Source organism: Anguilla rostrata, chromosome 14 (genome assembly GCF_018555375.3).
Source record: "Anguilla rostrata isolate EN2019 chromosome 14, ASM1855537v3, whole genome shotgun sequence".
NCBI lineage: Eukaryota > Metazoa > Chordata > Actinopteri > Anguilliformes > Anguillidae > Anguilla > Anguilla rostrata.
In genome coordinates this window covers 19,017,521-19,044,996 of record NC_057946.1, presented here as the reverse complement: position 1 = coordinate 19,044,996, position 27,476 = coordinate 19,017,521, and the positions used below count along the sequence as shown (strand labels likewise).

Genomic DNA, 27,476 nt, shown 5'->3' with positions numbered 1-27,476 from the left:
TGCTTAAAGTAGCAGTTAAGTAAAGTATTTTTGACAATTGTCAAATTTCAGAGGACTCCAACAACCGTGATATGCACGCTTCAACCTCCTACCTTGGCCAGCTTTCACACCATTTCAAATTTCAGCTGACTCAGCATCACTTTAGACATCACTTACCTCACAGGATCCCAACCATCCCAGCAAGCATCACAAAACCAACAATAAACCAAGCCGTCACACTGTATTCCGTCACATAGCACAAGTAAGGAACCGCACGTAAAACGCAGGCCAATCTGAACGAGATTACTGTGAGCCGGGGAGAAAAGGCCACAGAATATTCCAGAAAAAAAACTGCATCTTCCAAGCAGGGCTCCTTGGAGGAAACATGGAGGTGCCACACCCTTCCTGTCAGCACTTACTCGTCATATTTGATATGATACGCGACCTCCTCCTCACTGTCTCTGCAGTCCGTGTGAGAGGTGGACGGTGCACTGTCCGAGTTCAAAACAGAGTTTCCGTTATTGTCCAGGCCAGAGTGGCTTTGGTCTAAATCCAGCTTGCCGTTAGTCCTTTTGCTCAGCTTGCCACCCTGTCCCAAAGCGCTGGGTTTGCCATTCTGTCCCTTTGAGGCTCGGGTCACCCGCACGATGCTGGCCTCAAACCAGGCGCCGATGCTGATGTCCCTGCAGTCCACCAGCTCGTTTATCTGGGGAGAACACAAAGGAAAGCCTCATTTAGCGTCTCGTTCGGACAAAGCCAGGTGCAAGCTGTGTGTTCACATGGCACGGACACAGGGGTTTTGATGAATGTCAATCCCTATCTTTTAATTCAAGAACAAATCATCAGTTCTGGTATGTCTCAATACTTTTCCTATATCAGGAGTAAAGATGGCAGCAGTAGCTAATGCTAATGACTTGTTATCTTTCCAAATGCTCTCCTTAAAGAGCTGGTGCTTGACCAAATCATATTCACAAATCACAGACTCCAGTGATCAAATCCAAATTGTGTGTAATTGCCTGCAAGGTGAACTAACTAGCTTTGTATTGAATTATACACAAACAATTTATAATTCATTTCATATCAAAATCATAACTGTAACTCAAGTCAGGGGTTTCACGTGCTGAGACAAATAGAACAACTCACACAGTTATGTCATTTCTATGTATACATTATTCATTATAGTATTTATTTTGGCCGTAAACTCCAGATTTATAACTAACAGCAAGCTCAACGAAAACTGCTTAATAATGGGATATGAGCTCTTTAACCATCTTGTGTAACTGTCTCAAGAAAAGTGGGACAATGTTGTTGAAGACAAACTAATATTAATATTTAAAAAATAAAATAACATTCAGACTAGTTTCCTCCTCCTTGGGAGTAATGTTCAAGTATACACAAACCCTCCATTAATCTTATATATGGCTAGCAAATTATTTGTTCAATTATAACCATAGAAATATATATTTAAAAAAGAATACATACAATGTAGTAATATTTATCAAACAACGTAGTCTAAAAAAAACACTGCGGAACCAAATCAATACAATGCTAAATGACACTGCTTATTATAAAAGAAAAAGTAATGATAAAATCAAATGATTTATTTAAAAAAATAACAGTCAAGAAAAAGAGGGAAGAGCAAAGTGAGGAGGAGGACAAAGGACCAAAGAGCCTTAAGCCTTGGTCAAAAAATGACAATAATTACACCCTCTACCCAGAGAGAATATTAACCAGTTTCTGCTTTGTCAATTGCTCGGGAATCCACGTCATGTATTTTTTTTTTATTGGGTACTCACATTGGTTTTGTAATCATTATTACTGCTGTTATATATTCTCTGCCACCTGGTCTCTGGGAATGAAAAGAACCCATCCGTATAAATAAACAAGGAAGGAGTGTTTGGAGAACGAAAGAAATGGTGCTTTTCGGGGTCTGAAATAATGGAATGTCTGGGCTTGCAGAGAAGGGTGTGTGTGTGTGTTTCGGAGAGTGCGATACAGCCAACAAGTGGAAAATGACACTGATTAACAGGAAGCACTGCTGCTTTACGCCGTTGGTAGCAGTCATTCATAATGCTGTTCTACTTAACCAAAGGACAAAGACACCGCCATCTTCCCAACCACGTCACTGCGCTGCAGGAATAAACGCAGAGCAGTGTAAAAAAAAAAATTATAATAAAAAAACGCACAAAGAACAGGCTTGAGAACACAATCAGCAGAAATACTGGTCGATGGTCGACAATGTGCAGCCACACCTGCTGTAGTTTTACACAACAGACACGATTATTCCTCTTTTTCCATTTGTGCGAGCCTGTTCCTCCTGCAGAAACTGAGCAGAAGCAATTTGTCGCAGTCCACTGAAGCACAGAGAAGCTCGACCAAGATTTCCCACCCCGATTAAACCCACAAACACTACAAAACACACGCATGCAAAGTCATGCAAGCAGCGCACACACACACACACACACACACACCGATCAGAAATAGAAGGTGATAAGCAGACACAGAAAGAATGTAATACTGCTATCGACACTTGCATTACAACATGTTCTGCAAATTCTATCGTCCTATTCCCGTGACAAACGGAGTGCTTAACCTTGCGCAGTGCCATCGGCTCTGATGGATAAACAGTGCAAATGCAGAAGTAATGCTGGCAACAAATTTGATAGCAATTCAGCCTGAATAAAAACCATAATGGCAGCCAGAACTGCCATCACATGTCTGTTTCAATTCGCAGACACAAATGCGAAGACACGGATGAGAACCCCGGCAAAGAAATCTGTTTTAGCTCGCAGTGAGCTAGGGTTGGCTCTCTGTGCACTAACCCATTTCTAGTAAGACCGGGACTGGTTCAATGTGCTATGCACTGGCAGTTGTACTTCCATACCTATTATTCACACTGAATGACGAACATTCTGAAGTGATAACATAACCCTAGTCTATATCACTATAAAGAGTGCCAGGGTTGAAAACGGTGAGTCAGATTATTACAGTCATCTCTGCCTAGAATGACAGGACACGATTAGGCGCTTTCTTCGATAGCAGTGTTCTGTGTAAGAGATGCCCTCGATATTAATTCCCTTTTGAAAGGTCTCAATTATTGAAGGTTTCATAAAGCACTTCACCCGAGTTTTAAAAAGTGAAAAACAGGCAGCTGTTAGTCCTGTTCTCAGCTACTGTTCTGACTGAAGATGTGTCCAGAACATTTTGTCCAAAAAACAGCTAAGGAACACAACACACTGTGCAAAGATATAGACTTATTTGGGATATAATTAAGAAATGTATAAAATAAAATAATGTATTAGTGTACTGGGGAATCAAACGTCGTGCCGTGCAAATAAAATCAATTATATGGGAGCAGAAGAGCAGTGTGTAATCTCTTAACTGAAAGATTTCGCCACCCAAAAAAGAGTTCTTTAGAATTCTACAATAAAAGTGTTTTCTCTCATTTGTGTTTTGCAAGTGGGTGAATGTTTGTTTCTTATAAATAAGGTTACCAGTTTGTTTCCACCTGCTTGCCTGTTTTGCATATACTTCAGTCCTCTGCCAACAAGAGGTTCATAGGCTTTTTGTCAAAGCACGTTTCAAACAATTTCCCAAACTGAACAATCTCAATTATTTCCATTGACAAAATCATTACCACTAATTAAGCATGGACAATGAATAACAGCGATGTCGGTAAGCAGCACTCAAACAAAAATCTGTCTGATTATTTAGGTTCGCAGACATAAATAAAAATATTGCACAGGCGATGTTAGCTGTGGGAAATACTCCCCTCAAGAATTAGTACAGTTATATAACTTTAAATTTACACAGAAATAGTTGAAAACATACATAGTATGATTAAAAATGAAATAGATTTCAGCAGAGGTATAAAAAATAATTATAAAAATGTATTTTTTTCTATTGAACAGAAATTCGAGGTCCTAATTCAGTGAGTAAATCTGATCATGGTTAGTTTCCAACAGTCTTTTCAGTCACCGACTGACGATGCTTGGGGAAAAAGTGTCCATCTGAAGCGTTGCACCTTTCTGGTTGCAAGTCTCATTTCGCCTCTTGATTAACGTTCAGAAATATTTCCTCATCTGTATCCCACAAGAAAACATTGCAGTGGGGTATTCTCAACTATTTGTAATTGCCCAGATCTACACTTCCCATTGAAACCTGGAACCATGTCTCGTGGACGGGTGGGAGGGCTTGCTGACACGCCAAGGCAGAATTCCTGCTTGGGATCAAAAATCCTGACAGCCTCATGTACTTTGTAATATGGTTGATAGAAATAGGTCTTATTTTAGAGTTTATGAGGGTTGTTGTATTATCCATATATTCCACTTTTTCCAATGGAATATTTATATGGCACAAATCTTGAATGACATCCAGTTGCCACTCAAGCTGTCCTTTCTCCTACTGAAACTGGATTCCCCATTGGTGTTGTTCTCAAACCTTAATTGATTCTCGTTTGTTTTCAATAGTTAGCCTAGTGTCTTCTTTCTTGATTCACTGTTAAATTGTTGCAAGCTGTTCAAATATAGAAAAAGACTCCTGCACACTGTGTTCTCTCAGTACTGTAAAATTGTTCCAGTTAATGTTCTGGTCATTTCAACATTCATCAGAATTAAAGTGATCAAACAGAAGACCCAAGAGAAAATAGGGTTGAAGGCTCATTTAGTAGTTTGTGCATCAGCTATTATTATAATCTTGTCAAATATATTATTATATAATTAGATACAAATTATAATAATTCTATATTTTATATCATAAAAAAGGAAGTCCAATTCATCACAAACTACAGCAGTAGGCTTCACACGGCAGTGAAACCTGCTCAATACCTTATCCTCCCAGTGCCAGTGTAACCTTTTCAGTTCTGTCAAACCTTATGCTGCAAATGTCATGTTTATGGTTATTAAAGTGCTCAGCCACAGGGTAGTCTGTGCTGTTTCTCCTTATCATGCATCTATGCAGGCTGGGTAAAATAAATTATAGGGCTAGTTTTAGTCCGCTTTTTTTGATTGCTCCATACGAAGGATATTGTAGACATTTACATAGTTAAATGCAAATGTATTGGGGACAGTGACACAGTTTTTGTTGTTTTGGATCTGTACTCCGGCACCCTGGATTTGAAATAATACAACAAATATGCATTTAAAGTGCAGGCTGTCTGCTTTAAGTTCAGTGTATTTACATCCATTGGATGATCCTCCTGGCTAGCCATTAGAAACTTGTGTAAATATCAGAAATATCTTTCACCTCAGACAGAACCCGTCTGGGCCAACTGGAAACATACATGTATTGATATAATAACACCCACAGAAAGCAAACTAAATCCCCTTTCAATCCATCTGTTAGGGGTGTACAGGGGTTATACCGTTGCAGTGGCTACTCAAAGACAGGCCTTGGGTATTTGATGTCTATCCATGTCCACTTTCCTTCCTTTCACTCTCCTTGTATTATATGTAAACGGATTGTTTTTTTATAGACAATACAATTAGCCAACTCAATATAGTATAATTGGCCACTTGACTGTTTTATTTGAGTACCTACAGGGACTTCTACAGGAAACAGGTGGAATACAAGTTTAAATCTGGGTGGGTCACCGGTGGACCTACTTATGACAAACCATTTACCATTTTTATGTAGGGATATTTTAATATGTACAGTAGTCTGTGAGTTAGCATGCCATTTCTGGGAATAAACACATAATGGGAATAAACACACAGTAATAAACACATTCAAAATTTTTGCAGACTGCCTTCACCAGTGAAATACAGTTACTCTGTCTATGCCTTTACTGTATGCACCCGGCCCTAAACCGTCACCACAAGCACACTAAATTTATGCATTTCATTTTTCATATATGTTTAAATTAACTCTAAATCACAACACAATTTTACTTCAAAATGTAGGATTTAGTGGGCATCAAAATGAAGTGCAAAAACTATCTCTGGGGCACTTGAACAATGAAGACATAAGGAGCATTGCCTTGAATTATATATGCTTTGTGTATAGTATAGCAAGATTGGCTTGGAAAATGTATTTTTTTAAATTTCAGCAACATTCAGAAGAGTCTTATAGCCCTAATGACTTCTGATATTCAGCTTTACACGTCAGACACATTTATTACGTAGGATAGTTTATTTCATTAGTGTTTAAAATGTATGCAACTAAAGTATTCTTCTGTGTTTGCGTGTGTTTGAGTGCGCACGTGTATTTGTGTGCGCCAGAGTGTGTATTTGTGTGTGTGTGTGTGTGTGTGTGTGAGGAGGTGGAAGTTTATACTTTCTCTTAAATAAAAAGGCACTTCTGTGGCTGTAGACTATTTAAATACTACTGCGATTATTGTTAATTCTACCACTATTAGCCCCGTAAACACTTGTAGTGGCTCGTCAGATTCTGGGATGATTTCCTCAGCAGAACCTGCAGCCAGTGTATATATTTTCTGTCTTGTTTGTTTGTTAGCGCTAAACAGCCAGTCAGTTCCTTTGAATAGTTGCCCTTGTTGAAAGGCCATTGGCACAGTCTCTACAGGTTTCTGTGCCCATGCCAAAATCATGCCTGTCCTGTGCAAAAATCTTTTTTCGGTCATTTCTGGCAGCCAGTCAGTCCCCGGAGCTAAGGTCTGGAAACACGTCTGCTTGGAACACAGGACACAAGACCCAGCCAGTACTCATAGCGTTTTGATGCTTTTTAACCTCCCTATAACACCGTTCTGTCAAGAACTATACCCCAGCGATTAAAACAGTGCAGAGACAGACGTGGAAAACATTCATTCAAAATCTGAACTGGCATATTCCCTCACTTCTTTGTCATAAAAATGTATTTTTGTTTGCTAAAATCATTACTGTATGTCAGGGGTGACTGATACAGTGTTTGCGGTTTAATATACAATACGGTTTAAAGGATATTGTTCATATTGCGCTCTAGTCACACACAGTTTAGTGAAACACTGGTAGACTTAACACTTGTGGGTGTATGGCTGCGATCCAACACAATGTATAATTTTGTGTATTTTAAGTATTTATGTCTGAACTGCATTTACCGTACACGTAAATCGCTCCACAGTCGGCCATATCATGACTTATATTGTATGTATGTATGTAAATGCTACAACATACTGTACGTTTATAATCCCAAGGGGCTAAAGATATAATATATTTTTATATGCCATATTGCCTACCTCTCTTTCAGTCCCTGGCGACAGGAGGGTTTGCCTTTGGGCTCAGAGTCACTTGTAACTATGAAGCTGTAAAATAATTTGTTCAAATGACCCTGCACACCAACAGTGAGAAGAGCCTGGTAATAAACTCAAACAGAAATATATAACTATGCACGGCCCTTTCAGACTGTGATCCCTTCATTACTGTGGTTCCTTCCAATCCCATTTCAAACAGACTACAACAAACCATATACTTTTCAGGGATATTCTGTAACATTAAAGCACAAAGGGCCAAATTGTCTTTTAAAATGATATGCTCATGAGAATACACTGCCACTTGAGCCAGAAGAGGGAACATCCCAGTTGCGGGTCTAATGAGAAAAAGTCGTTATATTTTTTCACGCTTCCTAAACCGTTAATGAACCTGCACTGAGAGATGAGTGTTTATTAGGTGGTGAAGACAAGTCGGTTGACATTTGAGATAAAAATCATAAAAGAAAAAAAAATCACTAGTCTACTTTAATTAAGCAACAAAGCGCTCAGTAAACTGGAAATGGCATTGTTATTCTAATATCCTCTTTCAAAGGAGAACATAAAAAGAGATTAAAAAAGGAACAACATGTACAAAAATAATAATAATTTGACCTGGTGCACAAAACAGAACTCAGACACAATAAAATTACTTCCGACCCCAATTTAAGCTTGCATCCGACTCAAATAGAATAGGTCACAGCTCTCGTAGCTTATGTGCCATTTGCACAGGTCTGACTCTAAAAAGGCCTTCACCCCAGAGCCCAGGGCAGCATGCAGCTGAGTGGATCTCCAGGGCACACAGGAAATGACAGCCATTCACAGTTCCCAGCTTGGCTGCCAGGCCCTGGCACCCAAAACGCACCGGTTACAGTAGCTAAACGCTCTGGATGCTGTGTCAGCAGGTTGCCATGGAGATGGCGAACGGAGCAAGGGGTGTGAAAGAGCTCTCGGAGAGGCCTGCCAAATCAAACTCACAAGCATCGGAGCCCGAACTCTTTGCTAATAAACAAAAAAACGGTGCGGTAAGGTAGTTTTGTGTCAGAAAAAAAATTAAGATTTTCCCTAAACAGAGGGGAGACTTTAGGCATATTTCCATTCCTTGTTTAAAAAAACATATGATCAGCCCTTTTACAGGACGTGCAGTCTTCGGAATTGTTAGTGTCCCAATCAAAACTTTTAAGATCACATTAGCCACACTATTAACAGGTAGTATCAGTGTTTCCCATACAAATTGATTTCCCCCCCGACCCAAAAATATTTTTTGGTATTTATCTGCTTATTTCTATAAGCAACACACTATACTTTCGTATTCATTATTTTTTCTTTTAAATGTCAAACTGACATACAGCTGACACTCGTTTCACTGTGTGAACTATCCCCCCAAACACATAACACTGAGTCGACCATCACAAATAAATTGTCAATCTGTGGGAAACACAGTAGTACTTTTTTTATATTTTTACACACACACACACACACACACACACACAATATATATATATATATATATATTATAAATACATAGATAGTATATGTGCACTTCTATAAGAAATGCATCTGCTTTTAACCAGTGTAGGTAACGATTCAGTGTTTTCTATTTGTCAGCAAAATTTTATTCCTTTGCAAAATACTGATTTGAAAATTGTTTGCAAGTAACACAATATGTTCAAAGTCCTGAGTCCAAATAATAGGAAAATAAAAGAAAGTCCCATGTCTACACCCCACCCCATCCCTGCCCTGTCATGCAACTGTGATTATCTTGGTTTTTCAGGGCAAATTCTTCAGAACTGGCTCAGGCTTATTCACAGTTTTGGAGAACACTAGTAAAGTACAACAGATTATAATGTCTCCTCTGCATATTAATTTGTGTGAGTAACATGCCCATTTTTCCGGCCTGTAATAATCTTACACACTGGAGTGAGTGGGGAATCCCATAACATAATCAACCTACAGAGCTGAACCGTTCATGTTTCATTGCACACAAAGGACGGTGTATGAATACACATGAATGTTTACATCAATCAAGGTCCTAGGTTGATTTTGGTAACAAAGACGAAGCCTGTAATCATACAAGATCTGGACGACAGCAAGATTTTCTGGATACTTGGCACAATCTATTGTGTAATCTATTTTACCACATTACTTGAGCCAGACATTAGCTGTATTGGCGAATGACTGCGCAGGAAACTCACCAAACCAAACACACACACGGAAACGCAAATGCACACTCACCTTGTATTTCCCAAGGCCTGGGTCTATGAGATACGAGCGAGTGGAGGTTGAGGGCTGATTGTCAGGTGGAGGACTGGAGGTCTTGGATCCATTGTTGTTGATGGCGGCGGAGGTGGTGGTGGAGGTGGTGATGGAGGTGGTGATGGTGGTGGTGGAGGTGAGGGGGGGCTGCGCGGAGCTGCAGGCCATGCCTTCACAGTCCTTTGGGATGGGGCCGTCGGGTGGGTCAGCCTGGGAGCGGATGAGCAGCTGCACAATGTCATTCAGGCCAACGTTGTAGTCAAACAGCGTCTGGCCATCTTCCATCTGGGAAAAAGAGCAGACGGGACACACCAGCAGTCATTACACCAGCATTTATGAGAGGTTTTTACAGCGCGAGCGAGTCTGATGCACACGGATAGGCAGACATCTGCATGATATTATCAAAACACACAAAATGCCATAAAACATGTGAGACACATGGTTTCTGTCGAGCGCAGAGATCTCCATCAAGTGCCAGGAAAGAACCATGGGGTCTGAAAATAAATAAAAACAAACTTCACATGCAGGTATGTGAGGTCCATGGTGTGACTATGGAGAACACCACTAAAAACCTCCAGCCTTCAAAAGTAGCTAACGATGCCAGAAAACCACCTCCCAGAAACATACTAATTGGTTATCATAGAGAAGGTACAGAAGCTTGGCTACACTCGTCATGATGAAAAGAAATCATGAGATTTATTTAAAATATTCCAAATGACCAGGTTTGAAACCCTGTATTTTTCGTCTTACATTTCTTGCTACACATTTTTTTCAGGCAATTAAATGGAAGGAAATGTGTTTTCGTTCCTTTATTTTGACATTTGTGATGCATTTGCAAAACCTTACTGGTTGTAACTGTAATAATGAAATGAAATAAAATAAAATGAAATACGAAACATCGCATTTATATAGTACTTTTCCAGATGCTCAAAGTGCTTTACAGTGATCAGGGGGAAACTCGCCTCGACCACCAGCAATAAGTAGCACCCACCTGGGTGATGCATGGCTGCCATTTTGTGCCAGATCATTCAGCGCACACCAGCTGAGGTGGAGAGGGAAATTATCATTTTTATCCAATTAAATCAGGTAATGATTAGGTGGCAGGTTGAGAGAGCCAGGTTAGGAATTTAGCCAGGACACCTACTCCTTGTGTCATGGGGTCTTTAATGACCACAGAGATCAGGACCTCAGTTTAACGTCTCATCTGAAGGACGGCATCTCCTGCAGCACAGTGTCCACGTCACTGCACTGGGGCATTGAGGATTATTCAACCAGAAGGAGGAGTGCCCCCTGCTGGATGACAAACACCAATTCCAGCAGCAACTTGGTTTTCCCAGGACGTATCCCATCCAAGAACTAACCACACCTGTACTTGCCTAGCTTCAGCCAATCAGCAGGAGCAAGGGATCTCACAGCTTCTACACCCTAGCTCCCCAGTGGAGGAATGAACTCCCCGTCCCTCTTCGAACCTCTGCCTCACTATCCATCTTCCACCGTGGTCTGAAGACGCATCTCTTCAGACTATACCTGCACTAACTCCCACCACTCTGTGTATCATTTCACTTTAAATCCCCCCTTTCATGACACTCATGTTACATGTACCCCCATTCCAGCACTTTCTGTAATTTGTATTTGTCCTAATATTATAGCTTGTTCTTCTTCCTAGTTCGGCTTGGCATAAGTTAGGTCAGAATAGTGTTCACTGTGTGAACTGAACTGTGTTCTTGGCTAGAAATAGCTGTACGAAATGAGTATCATACCTTATTGAACCTGTGTTTTGTAGTTGTCCAATGACCATGATATGCACTTTTGTATGTCACTTTGGATAAAAGCGTCCGCTAAATAAATGTAATCCTGCTTTAAACATATCCCAAGTGTGTCAACCAAATCCAAATAAACAGAGTGTATAAGCAATGTCAAAATCTCTACAGAAAGAGAAATGTACACTGCAGTGTTGTAACTGTGTACTTGTGTGGCAATATTGTTATGGTTTTTTTTGCACTTGTCATTCTTTTATAATTGCATAAGTTTTTTTCTCCCAGACTTTGACTTGTTTATGTTGTAATACTTCTGTTGTTCCGTTAATCAATTTCTACTCATTTGTTCTCTCATTCCATAAGTGGCTATTCAACACAACTGAACTGACAGACATGGAAGCCGGCTAAGGAGGAGCACGTCTTCCTACGGCATTTTGAAAACGCTGTCCTTGATCTTCACAATGCATGACCGGGCCACAACGTACCCTTTTCCGCTCAAAGTCAACGCCCCCCCTACTTTAAGAATATGTGTGAATGATTCGGTCTTCCACTGCGTTTCGCTCAAGTAATAAATAAATAAATAAATAAATAAATTGTGGTGGTTGCTATAGCAACCAATGCCGAACATTTTCCCCTCCATTTGCCCCCCTTCCTCAAACAGTGTTGCATGTTGCAGCAGTACTGGTTCCTCAGTCTCGTAAAATGGCTCTGCTCATAAAAAAAGAAGAAGAACTTAAAAGGATCATGTTTCAAAGTATGTTTCAAAATGATCCCGAAATCCTCAAAGCTAAACTTCTCATTGCAGCTTAATTAAATTAATCAGGGACTGCTAGCAATATTGGTTTTGCACACGCTGGATAAAGACCATTGTGCTGCACCCGATAAAAGGACCACACTTCCCTTATCCCCTTCGCCTACGGAGAGAAATTTCCATTGCTCCCAAGCGTTTTATAGCTTTACACCTTTTTACTATGCACAGGAAAGGAACACCTCAAAATGATCGGCAACGGAGCGCAATTTCACAAGGTTCCTTTTTTTACACACTCATGAAATTCAGATTAGAGTCATGAGAACATTCCTATCTTCACCTGCCACCTCTGTTGTCCAACGCTCTGTAGCTCAGCGTTCCCGAAGCAGCTCCGCGGCTCGACATGTAAACAGCGTCCTATAAAAGACGCAGCACGCCACACAGCCACACTCTCAAGCGTGTCTCTGCAGAACAGGACAGACACATTCACAGCCATGCAGAAAATCACATTGTTAATTCAATCAACAAAACGCAATATGTTCTTTTGGTGAGTGAAGCAGCACTGAGGTATCTTCGCCTGTGATTTTACAGAATACAGGATTTTAAAAAGGGGTGTTTTCGTACAGTTCTCACTTTCTACCCAAAACACAACAAAATGCCGTTTGAGAAGCAATTTTTTGTTTTTAGAGCCTTACATTCTTTTACATCCTACCTTTTTATATTTTTATTGTTGCTGTCATTCACTTTATATGAATATACATATTTTAGAATTATTCTATGCATATATTCTCTCAATTATACATACGTAATTTTGAAAAAACCTTAAAGTGCATATTAACATGTTACAAATCATTTCAATTTTTAATTTCCAAAAATATTTAAAATACTTTTAATACAATGTTCCTTGAGAAATTGTGAAAATGCTAAATGTAATTGCCCATACACATGTGTACAGTTAGGTGTGGCATTGAATGATAAATTACTTTGTAATTTCTGCATTATGAAATAGGGGAACTATATGGTGGATCACATTGTATTATTTTGTTTGGCAAGGGAGAACAAGGTAGAACTGGGATGATTGGGTATTAAATTGAATAAAATTTCAGTATGTGAAATAACTTATGGTAAAGGGGGTAAGAATTTTTCTAAAGTAAGCATGACAATAGTTACAGTAGGCACACTACAGTAATGACAAAAAAAAAAAAAAGCATTCAGCTTGAATTTTTTTCCACTACCAGACCTAAAATCACAAGTATTGGCAATGGCAATCAAAGATTTTCCAGGCATCATTAATTGGATGTGAACCTATCCTGGGAACCTTTCCTTTGTTTTACCTTGAAATGCAAAAAACGGGCCTGCCAATTGCACAGCATTTGGATACTCATTACTTTAGCTTCTAATATTAGCTAGCGGGGCCCAGTACAGCATCACAAGATGGTGGTTCAGTTGGTAAAATACATAGCAGATCTAGTCAGTAAATCTGCCCACAAAAGAAGCTACAAACTGCTTCTGCACAGTACATTTATGTTCCAGGAATTTACTAAATGCCGTTGTCCCGGGCGATTTACACAGCGTGCATGCTTTTTACATATAATCAATTTAAAAAGTGCACGTTTACTCAAGCAAATCAGGCCGGCTCAAGAGTACAATGTCAGAGCCAAAACCGCCTCATATTACCGCTGGTTTACTCAAATGACAAGTGAACAGCTCAAGAACTTCGCAAACATCCCAAGAGAATGGGGTCATCACAATATCAATATCTTGCGGTTGTTGTGGTCATGTGATTAATCCTCTTGTAAGTAGCACTACCTCAACTAGAATCATGTTCATTAGAATTACCTCAATATTCATCACAAAAGTGCATGATTGTTAAACATAGATCAGTTAGGCTTAGAGAGAAAAGGGCATTTGTTGTCAATTGGCAACTGAAATTGTTAAAGAAATGTCTCTGGAAAGTTTCAGATTCAAATAATGAGTGTGACACTGCCATTGTACTCTTACAAATTACGTTAGTAAAAAAGAATCACATTTAATGTTTACACATTACATTTAGCCTACATATAATGGAGGGCTAAGCTTTGCAAGTCAGTACAAATAATGGTGTCTAATATACAAAAACAATATTGTACTTAATAATTATAATGCAAGCAAATTAATTGTTGCACAAATGTTTACATAGTTGACTGTTTTGTTTGTTGCTTTAAAAATGAAGCTACTGCTTTCACTTTGTTACAACAAAATTCCATGGATAGGCAGAATGTATCGTTTCATTGGTCATATTTGTTTTACAGAAACATTATACTCATTGTAATTTTGCCTTTGTTAAGTTTCATTTAAAAAAATTGATAAAGACATAAAAACAAACAATGTGGTTTCAGGGGCATAGATGTTACAGCATGCCAATATTTCACAATCTGACAACTGTATTGCTATCATCAGAATTGAACAAACATGATGTGCCTTACTGCTGAAAAATAGTGATTTTATTGTGTGTTTGACTGGTGTGTTCAGTTGAATCTCTGGCTCTTGCCACGTCTCTTATGACTGTAAAAGAATTCAGTGTTTAACAAAGGACAAAAAGGTTCGGCTAATGAGTGTATAGGTGAGCGCCATTACAGATGTGCAATGCCTGTGCCCAAGGCAACAAACCAAATCGGTAGAGCCGAGGCTAGATTAACACGAAGAACAAATCCGCAGCTGAACGCGGCAGGGAATGCTGGGATATGGCAGGAAACGCCCCGCACTGCTCAAGCAGACACAGAGTACCCCTCCCCCCACCTCCCGTCTCGGAAGGGAGCAAGAAAAAAAAAAATAGGTCACATTTCTAATCAACAGCCTACACCCCCAAAGCAGCCCGCAACGCTAACGCCGAAATCGCTGTCGACCGAACACCACCTATTTATATGTATACATCCCTTTTCTAACAGACTCCATTCTTTCTCAGTAATTGGAGGACCGAGCCAAACAACAACCGTGGTATTTTTTTTTTCCTGCTGACCCTCCACGCGTCTGTCGCTTGGTTCCAAACGCAGCACCACCTCGCATTGTCAAACAGGTAACGTGAAAAGCACTCCCAATTACTGAAGACATGTCAGGCCCAGTAATGACTAATTGGCCACATCTATGCTTTAATGGCTCGACAGAACCACAAATAAGAGAACCACAGTCCCAAAAAACATGATAGCAAAAGGAATAAAAATTGAGCCGTGTAAGCAGAGACTCTAATGCAGACTCATAATCATATTACAGAGCGATGTGGTTTATAAGGGGAGGTAGCAGACCCATCATTCTGTTTGAGGTTGCACAGTATGACAAATTCAGCTTTTCATAATTACATTTTATCATCAAATTTTCCTTTCCATATTTAAGACAGGTGAGATTCTGTAGTCCCTTGGGGATTCAATACAACAGAAATGTTTCCTTAACACTGCACTCAGCGAGTTGCTGCGTGTAGTGCGAGAAAAAAAACAGTGTTACAGTGTTACGTACTGTGTCATCCTTTCTCTCTCCCTCTAAAAAGCAGTAATGCTCAAGGCATACGGTTCGGATGAACATACAAAACAGACACTGACAATTTGGAGTAGGAGCATATTTTGAGGGAGCAGAAAGACTGACTGAATAGTGACTCTTGGTTAGTGCTGGGCTTGGGACTGGCGCAGATGGCATGAAATGATATTTGCGCCAAGGATTTTGTTCTCTTTCCTGCTTACTTAGTACTTGCACTGGGTGGGTAAGACAGGCTGAATCATTTATTTGGGTGGTTTTGACTGGCACAATCATGGGGTTCAGTACAACTTCAATGGTCTTAAAAATCTATGAGGAAAAAGCTGGTTTTAACACACGCACGCACGCACACAGCTTGTTTATGATGAATGTAAAATTCCATAAACTAGGCTAAACAACAACATACACAACATGAACAGCATACATTTCAGGAATTCATATTAACCAGGCAAAATCTAACAACAGTCCCTGGGAGACAAACCTTAATTAGGTTAAATCAGAAAATCCAGAAATACTTGCTTAAATCTTCACTTAGCATCCTTGGGAAGAAGAAAATCACAATTTACAAATGATGTTTTCTCATAGCAGCATTTCAATTTCAAAATCAAAATTCCTACATCCACAACCCAGTTAATTCCACAAGGCACACAAAACTATTTAAAAAAATAATTTTCTATTACTGTACAGGCAAATGTGCCTGCTGATTGTTAAATGAATGTAAATGCAGCTTTTATAGACCTAATCCACTATGTTTAAAACAGCACTTAACAACTATAATAAATGTATTTAACCTTTTAGGGAAAATTCAAAACCAAATTCTAAGAATTTTATTAAAGGGGAATTTACTTAATTCTGCAGTATGTATTTATTTTTCCTTACAGTAGTACATAAAAAAAGGCATATACATTTTTCCTGATCCGAGAATTATTCAAGTTAAAATTAAATTAACTTAACTTAACTTAACTTAACTTAACACTTTCAGTCTTTAACTAGTCTCCCATAATACATATTTCTACTGTCCACAAAAATTCAAAAACCAGGCTCAATAGTCCAGGAGAATAACATTGGGGAAAAAGAACATAATGAAGCGCCATTAGTCTTCAGTACAATTCTGCAAACATCATTTAATCACAACACAACTGAAATCAACACAACTGAAACCAGATGCCATGACATCTTGCACTGCAATCAAGCTCTCCAAATCTGCAGAAGAGTAGGTACAACGCCCATTCTGATCCATATAGCCTATCTTTCCTGGTGGGAATGGTTGTAATGACCTTTCTTGTTTAAACTAGGAACTTGTTTACATGATACCTGCAAAAATTATTCATTGAAATATGTCGTTACACATTTATATGGCGGGTTGATTAAAAAATTCTAAAATTCTGATTTATGTTTAAAATGGTCAAAAAAATTTTTTTTAATCAAAACCCCTACATCACTGGATTTGTCGCAGTGAATTTATTCCACATCAATGGCCACGTTCGACCTCTAAAGCCAGAAGCGCAGCCTGCTGGCCATTTCACCAGATGAACATAAACAGTATGGAACAACAATAAAACAGCATTATTCTGCAACATTTTTAATTACGGAAAAATGGGACGGAAGAACTGAACATGCTATAGCAGAGAGCACAATAGCTGCCCACCACTGCGGCCACATCATCCATTTGCAGTGGAAATCCAGGACACACATTTGAGCTGCTTGAGACCAACAATGGACTTTAACCCTGGGAGGCCAACAGAGTCCTCGTGGAAACAGGGGTAGACCAGAATACACCGAAGACAGGCATGCAATCAAAGCTGCTTACGGCCTGGACATACAACAGAGCAAAGACTTGAGCAGTATTTTCTGATAGTTTTTTTGGTTTTCCTCACACAGCCAATAAAATTAAGTACCACAAGACCGTAAGTGCAGTGGTACTAACCAGAGGTACCTTGGGAGGGTACAGTGACTTAGCCAGCAATGAGAATTCCAAAATGTACATTACGAGTTTGAGTAAACAGAGACTCACAGCAGAAGACTTGCAAATCAGGTAGCTAATAATTACATTATTTTAATTATTACAACAATTGCACAGTATTATTTGTATTGTATTTTCCCTTGTATTAAGCTTAACATGGAATATAAACATACTGTCCAAAGGTGACATCACTTTGCAAAGTAAATGGATCGGTTTGGCCTCTGCATAAACTAGCTAAAAAGAGCACTGCGCCCTGAAACTTGACTCCATCGCTCCATCCAACTTGCTGAACTTAAGACGACCATCACAGAACCAGCCAGCACTCAAGGGGGGAGTAAGGCGTCATCATGCATGGCCGCAACTCATATTGTTCTTCGGTAAACCAGTTCTGAGACATGCACACACACGCACACACAACGCACGCACACAGACAGACAGACGCACACATGCACATGCACACACACAGACAGACAGACAGACAGACAGACAGACAGACAGACAGACAGACGCAGGGATGCGCACACAAAGATGGTACAGATTCACAGCACTGGTTAAAGGGGTGCAGTAGCAATTATGGCTTGTTTCACTGTCTCCTGATGCAGTACAGGGCCATGGCTGAATCCGAATGTGGCTGAATTTCTTCCAGAGGTAGCATTACAAATCATGAGCACATATTTGATTCAACAATATTTTATTCTCACCCAATGATATACTGTCATTCACAATGTACAATTGTTAAAATACTTATCCACCTTCATATGACACTCTCTAACGATCTGATCTCAAAGTACGAACTAAGCAAATGGTATAATAATAAAGTAGGAATGTTAAATATTTCAGGATTAAACATTGCATTTCAATCAAAAGAGACCAGTAACATTTAGAATTTTCCCCAATTGTTTAAACGATAATTTGGTATACAGTGCTTTTATTTGCCACAAACAAAATTAAACAGTCACACTGGCAAAGCATTTAGGAGGCCTCTTTCATTTCCCTCCACTTTAAAGGGTGCCATTCAAAGCCTCACTCGATCATCCGGGTCCTTAGAGATAATGTGCTCCAAAATCTACCTTCCGTCAGCCTCTTTGCTAAAAGTTCTGCGGCACTCCACTGTTTAATTAATTATATCTGTATGGTGAGAAGCCCTTTCAATACAAAAGTTACTGGATCACACTGTTATTTTCAATGTATCACTATGGAGTCTGTTTTAATTTGGACCAAAGGGGGAAAAAATCTTAATATTTATGTACCACGGTTTTTGGAGCACAATATTTTATGCACAATATTTTATTTTACTGCACACCACATTTAAATGCGGCAGTACTCTGCAGCATTTTACATAATGTTTGCTCCGGAAGACATATGACTAATACTGTTATTGTGATTGTTTGCAGCCTATTGTGATTGTTTGCAGAAATGCTTTATTTCATTTATAGCAATATTGTGAATATACAGTAACAGACATATCCAACTTAGGAATGAAACTAAATTGCTAATTGAAATGTTAAATATAGATGCAACAAAACCAACAGGACCCGACTGTTAATATCAATAACAAGACACTAGTTTTACTTCATTTACTACTAAAATGTCATATTTTATGTTACATAAGTGAATATTACGTTACTGCATGTCAGAACAGCATGTGGTCAAAAAAGGAGAACCGAAATGGTAGTATATTTTCACTTTAAGCAGCACCTGTTTTAAAAACATTCCATTATTTTACAAACTCTAACATACTGCTATTCTGTCAACTGGACTCCATTATTATGTTTAGCAAATCAATATTAATCGAGCCATAGAAAACTAGACAATCAGAAAGAAAGGCAAATAATGAGAGCATTAATAGCAGTAGGTGCCCATGTGCATAGAAAATGGAGGCTACAAGCGAAAACAGAGGTTGAAAAACATTGTACAGTACGACAACAGTACCCTCAGACGTGCATAACAGAAAAAGGTGAATGCGACGAAGACCATTTACAGACACAAGGGAGCTGGGCTCAAAGTCAGGCCCCTGAGCAGGAAAAATACGGCGCCATTTTGAAAGGGATTTTGTTCCCGGCAATACATTACAGCACGCGGCTCATTCTTCAAATTGCTTCACATGTGGAAATCCCTCACCCCCCCCACCCCCCCCCATCACCCCCCCCCCTTCTCCCAACCCAGGAGCACAGACGTACCAGAAAAAAAAATCAGCATTCAACCAGTTCAAAAAGCACGTTTGTCATTAAAGAGGAGAGGAAAACACACACTTCACATACCACGGTTCAGCAGTGCCGCAGCTCTCATTCGGGCAGTCATACGCACGTTCAACGCTTCAACATTTAGCAAAACATCTTAATCTGTAAATGGCCCATTCCACAGCAGCACACTGCAGAAGAGGACAATTTATGGCTGGCAGAATTCTGTTTGTATTTATTAATATATTTTTTTATTAATATTATTTAAAGACTTAATTTAGATGTTTATTCATTTTTACCGCATATTTTTGCACAAGCCTTATAAAGGTACTCTTCTTTAAGTGACATTAAGCCAGTTCAATGTTTTCAATGTATTTCACTGATAAAACGGATTGGATTTGTTTGCCTCCAAATGTTTTCATGGCTTAACAGGAAACACTTTTTCTGTTTTCTGTTCAAAACACACATTTTTCCACTCCCTCAGATGAATTTGAGATTTATTTCTACAGATAAATGATGAAAAAATTATTTCAAAATAGGGTGCAAACTCCCAAGATACTTGTACACTGTCAAAAATACATGTCCAAAAAACAAATATAACGGATCCCATCATTGTCTTTCAGTCTGTTGTCACACTGAGAAAAGGCAGTCATCTGCAATTGATGCCCCTAGTGAAATGAACCAAAACAAAGATCCAGTGTCAATGCAGCACTGATAAATTCCCAAAAACTTGGCTCACACTCACACTTCTAATGGGAAACTTACCAATGTAAGCTTCCTGTGCTTTACAATCAAACTGATTTGTAAATCTTTCCAACTCTAAAATGACAGCTGCTTTACGTTAGCATATAAGCCCAAACATTTTAAAAACATTCTAGAAATGCATCACCCTAAATATCTTTTCAAAAAAATAAAATCCATAAATACATCACTTATTTACAGTAAAGGAATAACTTAAATTACTTCCTGGCATTTGCCACACTAGGCTAAATCTTATTTTCCAGAAAAAATTTTCAGGATATTGTGCTTGCATCGCTTCATCCAAAAATCAACACAACAGTGCTGTCCCCCTTTTGTGGGGAAGTTGGAATGCTTTACAAGTTGGTAAACAATGCTGAGCCAGGCATTCCCAAAGGCTCAGTCAAATTCGAGATCAGGATCAAGTGCGGAAGTGCTCAAAGTGGCAATTCATTGTGCTCACTGAGCCCACATGAGCCACTCACATTGCGTAGTGACATCACTGGGCATCCATGTTCATGTTTGCTTTGAGTATGAATCCACAAGCTTTGTGTGTCATGTAAATGTGACACACTATTTTTTTCCCCAAACTGGAAAAAACACAAAATGTATTTAATAATGATGTATTCAAATGTCAAAAGCATATTTAAAACCTTTCTGTCAAACCAAAGAGCCCTCCAACACACATATCTCTTATTTAAGTGCATTCATCATAATAAAATATTTGCAATTCGCATACATCAGCATGCCAAACTAGAAATTATGAAATTAACAAAACCGAATCTAGATCTTTGCAGCGACGCTGAAAAATACGTTATTTGGGTCTCAGGACTGCATTCTTAATTTAATGCTTGCAAGTAGTATACTGAGTCACAAACAAAATAAGAACTAAAGGTCAGTTTAAGATCGGTAGGCAATTCAAACTCAATCCAGGGAACATTCACAGGAATTCAATAGGACGTCAGTTTATTTAACAGGTTCTAAATCTGGTGTCTCTAGGTTCATGATACAACCTACTCATCTACGGACAAGGTACATTTTCTACCCAAGTCTTAGGGTGGCAAAGGAAGAAAACACCACGGGCCTACATTTTCATTAACAAGCCTCAAAGAATGGTCTTCTGCACAAGATGACACACTGCGGTACTGCCTCCACATTTCTGCTGCCTGAATCCTGTGGCTTTTTCAGCATGACTGTACTGGAAGTTTCCTACCACAGATATGGCCTTCCGCACAACTGTAGCATTGTAAGCTCATCTGCAAGTTTGGAATAGGTTCCTTCAATTGCTTGTGCATCCTCAGTGATGTGCCACAGACTCCACCAAAATGGAGTAGACAAATTTCTACAAATGGTTAGGGGCAATTGTCTTTTCAGGTTTACTGGGAATAGATTAGCCTAAAAAAAATAAACTTTTTCTTTTCTTTTTTTTTTTTTTTTAATTATGCCAGTTCTTTCCCTCCAAAAACGATGAAGTGCTACCTGGTAAAAATCAGGTAGTGGGGAAAACAAAACAATGAATCATTGTTTGTCATGTGTAAAATTAGACAAAATAGTGATGCTGTCATTGTAATGAACCACGCTTAATCATCCAAGACAACCACATGCACATGCCGAGAGTTCATTGACTGGACTCAGACTCTCTGAACTTGCTACAGTGTAAGTAAAAAGAGAACACTAATTCAAATCCTCTACCTCTTCGCTGGCATAGTCAAGGTTTTTCTTGCATTAAAATGTCTTAGGTGGGCCGCCTAAATGTTTTTTTCAAGCCGCCTAAGCCTTCTATAGAAAAAATCACACAAAAAAACCACCCCTAAAAATCTGAAATGGTCCCTGCATTTATTTGTGCAATTTGGTCGTCAATGATACTGCACTTCAAGCAGACCTGGGTCAAATACAAATACGTATTTGAAAATGTAGTTAAATACATATAAGTATTTCAAATACATTTACACATTATACTTTGGATCTGATTTATTAAAATTATTTTAAAAATACATTCCTTTAAATAAATACTTTCCTAGTAAACCAAATATTTTTTCAAATAGTATTTAGAGCCTTTTAAAAATACATAAAAATACAAATACAATTCTAAATTTAAAAAAAAATATTTCTGTGATAGACAACAAAAATGATTGAGCCAGCAACAATGTAGGCTTCATATTGAAGAAGGTATCCCAGAGTTCTTTGTAAAATCTGTGAGTGGCCCTCGATGTGATGTCAGCAAGTTATAATACTGAGGGCACTCCATGGGAACTACTAGGGGCTAGGGGTTGAATGTGGATTATGAGCAAGGGCAGCCTACGCTGGCAATTTTAAACAACCCATGCGCTGCCTCTAACAGTAGTCTAAATGTCTTTGCATGGAGGGGATGGCAATCTCTGACTTCTTGATAAGCTACTTGCCAGTTTATTTGTAGCCATGCAATCTTTTTAAAGTTAGTGGATTTTTACCGTATTTACTCTTTTTTTCTGTTGTCAGAGTGTTCAACAGCCATATGTACAGTTCCATCTTTTACATTATGTAAGGTGAGACACTGATAAAACAGAATTAATCCGCTGAAAAGATGGCCAGCTTGCAAGAGAGGGCTGCGTGTGGAATGATTTTGAAAAACCCAAAAACACTGTTCTGAGCAAGATATGTGCTACCAAATTTGCATACCACACAATGACAACTATAATGTTAACCCACTTAAGAACCAAATATCTGAGGCCAGGGGACCTCACCAAACAAGCACCCAACTTTGTTGTGACCTCATCAGTGTGGCAGCTGCCCAGCTGAAACCACAACAGATTTATTTCTTTTCTAAAATGGTCACAAAAGACATGCTCCTCCCTAAGCATGGTAAAAGGTTTCAGGACCTACTGGCATTTGTTGAGTCTAAATATACTCCTGTGCGATGTATAGTTGTGCAAAAAACCATCACAGCATGACTTGAACGCAGTGGAACAGCCGCCTCTCTCCATACCATAAGAACTAACTAGTCTTACGTGACTATAACTCGCCACTTCACTGAAGATTGGGTCATGTGTTAACCTGCGCAGTGACCGAAGCAGCACACAACCATTCCGGAAAAAATATAACAATGCTTATTTTTTTACTTTACAAATGTTTTAATCTGGTGATCTACACTGATTCAACTAGTGGCATGTTTTTTTTACTAGCGGTATCCTGTATCAAATGCTTAAAAAAAAGAAAAAACACTTAGTTTCAGACAGCAACTACTCGACGGTCAGAAGAAAAAAGTCTAGGGTGTTTTTGTCAATACCATTTTTTCCCAATTTGAAAAGATATATTAAGTTCTGAATGGAAAAGCAAAGTTTTGTAATATTAATAGTGAAATAAATAATTATGGAGACGAAGTAGTCTTCTAAATTTCAACTTATTTTGGAGTACATAAACTGATATTAGAGTAATGTGAGAGTTATCTGAAAAAGGTGCAAAGGTGTCAATATTTTTGGCCACGACTGTAGACATGATTTTCATGAGAAACCACCTACCTTCACTAAGTTTAGAGGTTTGGTGTCTATAGGGCAATTGTTGGCTTATTTATGAGGCACCTGCAGACTTCTTTGACATATAGCCTATTTATAGATCATTATCCAATGTAAATATATTAAGATGGCATATGAGTGAATTCATTAAGGTAAAATTAAGGTTAATAATGTACCCTAAGTTTTGAGTGGCAAAAACGAAATGCATTTCAAGACATACTGGAATTCCAAATACCACTATTCCTGTAGAATGACACAATGCAATGTGTTAATTCTTCAGTGCAGTCTATATCTCCCCCCAATTCTGGCACACTTCAACAAATATTCAAATTATTCCAATTTTTTTTTATTTTTGCCACGCATCTTCTTTTAATCAGAAACTTTCTCATATGACATGTTTCAAATGTGGTAAGGCATAAGCCTATCTATCCATTTCACAGGGGGTTGTGAAAATGCATATTTTTAGCCACACTTACCCTTCACTATTCACCAAAGAGCCCCTTAATTGCTAAATCACTAAATTGGCTGTCAGCAATTTTGTTCCTGTCCTGTAGCGCTGGTTATAGAGATGAATGCCAATAATTAAGCTGGTCAAAATACAAAGGAATGACATTCACAGAGGTAGCACAGCCCGTTTCATTTGGGTGCCATTGTTTACTTGCATGATGTATGCCATTCTACGGTCTTCAACAAATTGTGAAGACAGAAACAAAACAATTTTAGCTCATGGTGACAGGTGAATGTAGTCATGGCCTGCCTGCTCAAAAATACAGTATTTACAAAATTCTGCTTTGTCTGAGAAATTGTGGCTATAGTTCAAGTCCACTTTCAACACTGAATTTCAGATGAACACCTAATTAATATAATACAAAAACTGATACATGAAATTGCTTAATATCAACATTCTACCAGTCTTCAATTTACAGATAATCCTCAAACCTCAGTTTCTGTTAAGTCATGTCTAATGTATGGTATGCTGTGCTAAAATGATTTCAACATACTTACACAAGTAATATATCAATGACTGTCAGCTACACATTCATAGTCACTACAACTTCCATAAAGTATCTGAACACTTGCAGGCTGCATATATTACATATATTTAGTATTAGTAAAGTAAACTGACGGCTTGTAATTACAATATAGGTGATTGTTTGTCACTTGACTCATCATGGTCATGGACCCATTTTCACAGAAGCTACAAAAGGGGATTTCTTTATATTTTACCCCAATTTTCTCCTGATTTAAAAATTCATCAGCCATTATATTCGTAAGCCAATCTTACAAGCTTTTACAGCAACTTCCTTTGACCACTGAAGACACATGATGCCAGCTGCTGCTGCTTCTTTCCACTTCACACTTCACCAGTCAAGCTGGCACAGATTCGGAGGTCCTGCAGCTTACGAAGGAAGACTGGGTGTCTGATTCACTGAAGTGGACAGCTGGTATATGACAAGACATGGGCGAAATTCCTCACCCATTGGGTGACACTATGACCAATCATGCACCACCATGACTTCCAGTAACAGTCAGCAATGACAGCCCGGATTTGACACCAGACCTTCCAGTCCATCCACCCACTAGAACAGTGTCTAAACGGGATAAGCAACCCAGGAGTCCCAGAGTGATTTTTTTTTTTTTAATAAACGTAACTCTGTTTGAGCATAGCATTAGCACCAAAATTGTGACATGGATTCAGCAATCAGACTTGAACATTTATGGATGGTTCCTGCATTTTCAACTTAGAGTGTAATAAAATATGCATATGGATATTTTAATTGGGCTTCAGTGCTCAAAGAATGCAGCATATTTTAGTCATTTACATACATTCGGGAAAGCACTGTTCCATTCGAACAAACACAAATAACATATGCCTGTACTCACGCGGTTCTACTCAATAGCTCTTGATAAATTCTTTTTTTATAAAAGGTTGAGCTCATAGTTTAGGGATTATAGAGCTCTGCTATATTATATAACACTTACATCAGATTCAGAACAGACATTTTCCTCGCTGAGGTGCAGAATCTATCAGAAACATTTTTCAAAAGTGCATGAGCACAAATGTATTTAAGATGGCCAAAATACGAATCACACACCAGTGTGTTTTCTTGTCTTGCCGTGCACTTTCAAGAAGCCGCCAGTGATTACGCAGTAAAAACGCTTAACAGAAGAAGCTCGACCACCACCCACATAACCATTGAAAAAACATAGCTCACCGACGTTCCAGTGCGCACATCGTACTTCTCAAGGTAGCCGCGTACGTAATCCCAGAGGAAAAATTCCAGTACGTTCAAGGTGCACCGCTCTTAACATTATGGCATGCAGACAATGAAGTTCGATTCATTACATGATAATTACGAGACGTTCCCGAATCAAGGAAGCCAAAATACGACAACAATCACAAGCATTTGTTCAGTGCAGTGACGTTGACAGTGTCAAACGATCAGCGCGCTGGTTTGTAAACAGTTCCTTTTTTCTGCTTTGGATGGCAAAGCACGTGCAGTTACGCATCCTTCATAAGTGTAAACAAATGAACACTACAAGCGTAGAGACAACATGCCACAATTCCAGACGTGCGGAGGAGGCCAACCAGAAATCCACATACAATTTATGTAAAACGGTAAAATCGAGCACCTCAGGTGTTATATTTTTCTCGAAATCAATCCAGTTACAATGTTGCCTGTTATTTTCTTTAACGTATGTTACAATTAAATGTAGGCTAGCTGTAAGCAACAATCGTAACCCAACTAAATAGCCTTTATGTAATGTTATACACCAAAAAATCACATGAACCCACTATAGCATAAACCCACCTTGCTGAAATGATTAGCAGATTTTATATTATTCCACGAAATAAAACTGCATGCTAAACATATTATAGTTAGCCAGCTGTAGTTCTTTGAAAAATGAGCTAAATGCTGATATGTGTTAGTTAGCTTGATTTTTTGCAATATCTTAAAAGGTTAAAGCAACGTTGTGCCATGTTTTCATTTCAATCACAGGGCTAGCATCACATGTCGCTGAAAAGGCTAGTTTATGATTTCCCTCAAGCAGGAGCTAGAAATATAGCTACCTAACAAGCTACCAGAATACTATGCTCGCTAGTTACCTAACAGTTGAGGCTAGCTTTTTCTGTGAATAGCAGGTCTGCTAGCATTAGCTGACCAGCTAGCGTTACGTCCCTTAATTCTTGCGCAAGTGCTGCTAGCTAGCTAGCTAGCGAACTCCCATCAAAACAGGAAGCTTGTAGCGCCGTGTGGAACATTAGCAGCGTTTAATCCTGGAACAAAATGCACAAAGAAAAAAACACAAAACCCTGTGCGCGCATTTCATTCTTACCTGTTTTCCCCTGTAAAATAGCCGCTGATGTTCCGGGCTTACATTGAAGATCTCCTGAATTTTCAGCCTTAGATACTCAATTTTAGTTAATCTGGAAAGATCTTCTATGGTGCGGGTCTCTTTTCCGTCTATGGTCCGAATCTGAATCCACATCGTTCCCGTGTTCTATAATCTCTAAAAATGTTATCTAAAACAGTTTTCAACAATTGTGGGGGTGTGGGGAAAAGGGAAATGGCTATAAAAGCTCAGTGTTCAGTGCTCCATTGCGAGCAGCTCTGCAGGGGAGAGTGTTTATTGCAGGAGGTGTTTCACATGGGGTCACGGCGCCAAGCAAATCTCGC

The 27,476-nt window shown here is 38.9% G+C and overlaps 1 protein-coding gene across 3 annotated transcripts in view; it reads right to left on the bottom strand.

Moving 5' to 3' along the window:
* The window catches only part of LOC135239390 (E3 ubiquitin-protein ligase UHRF2-like), a 53,025-nt gene extending 25,549 nt beyond the window's left edge, over positions 1 to 27,476 (bottom strand). Inside the window, exons 1-3 of one of the 3 annotated variants that reach the window (XM_064308007.1) lie at positions 27,136 to 27,476; positions 9,395 to 9,700; positions 399 to 685 (exon numbers count right to left, since the gene is read on the bottom strand). In XM_064308007.1, the coding sequence (XP_064164077.1) occupies positions 399 to 685; positions 9,395 to 9,700; positions 27,136 to 27,288 (746 nt within the window). In that variant the 5' untranslated portion in view covers positions 27,289 to 27,476. Of the gene's footprint in view, positions 1 to 398; positions 686 to 9,394; positions 9,701 to 26,012; positions 26,212 to 27,135 lie in introns of those variants that run through there. The other 2 variants (XM_064308008.1, XM_064308009.1) reach the window with 2 other exon arrangements.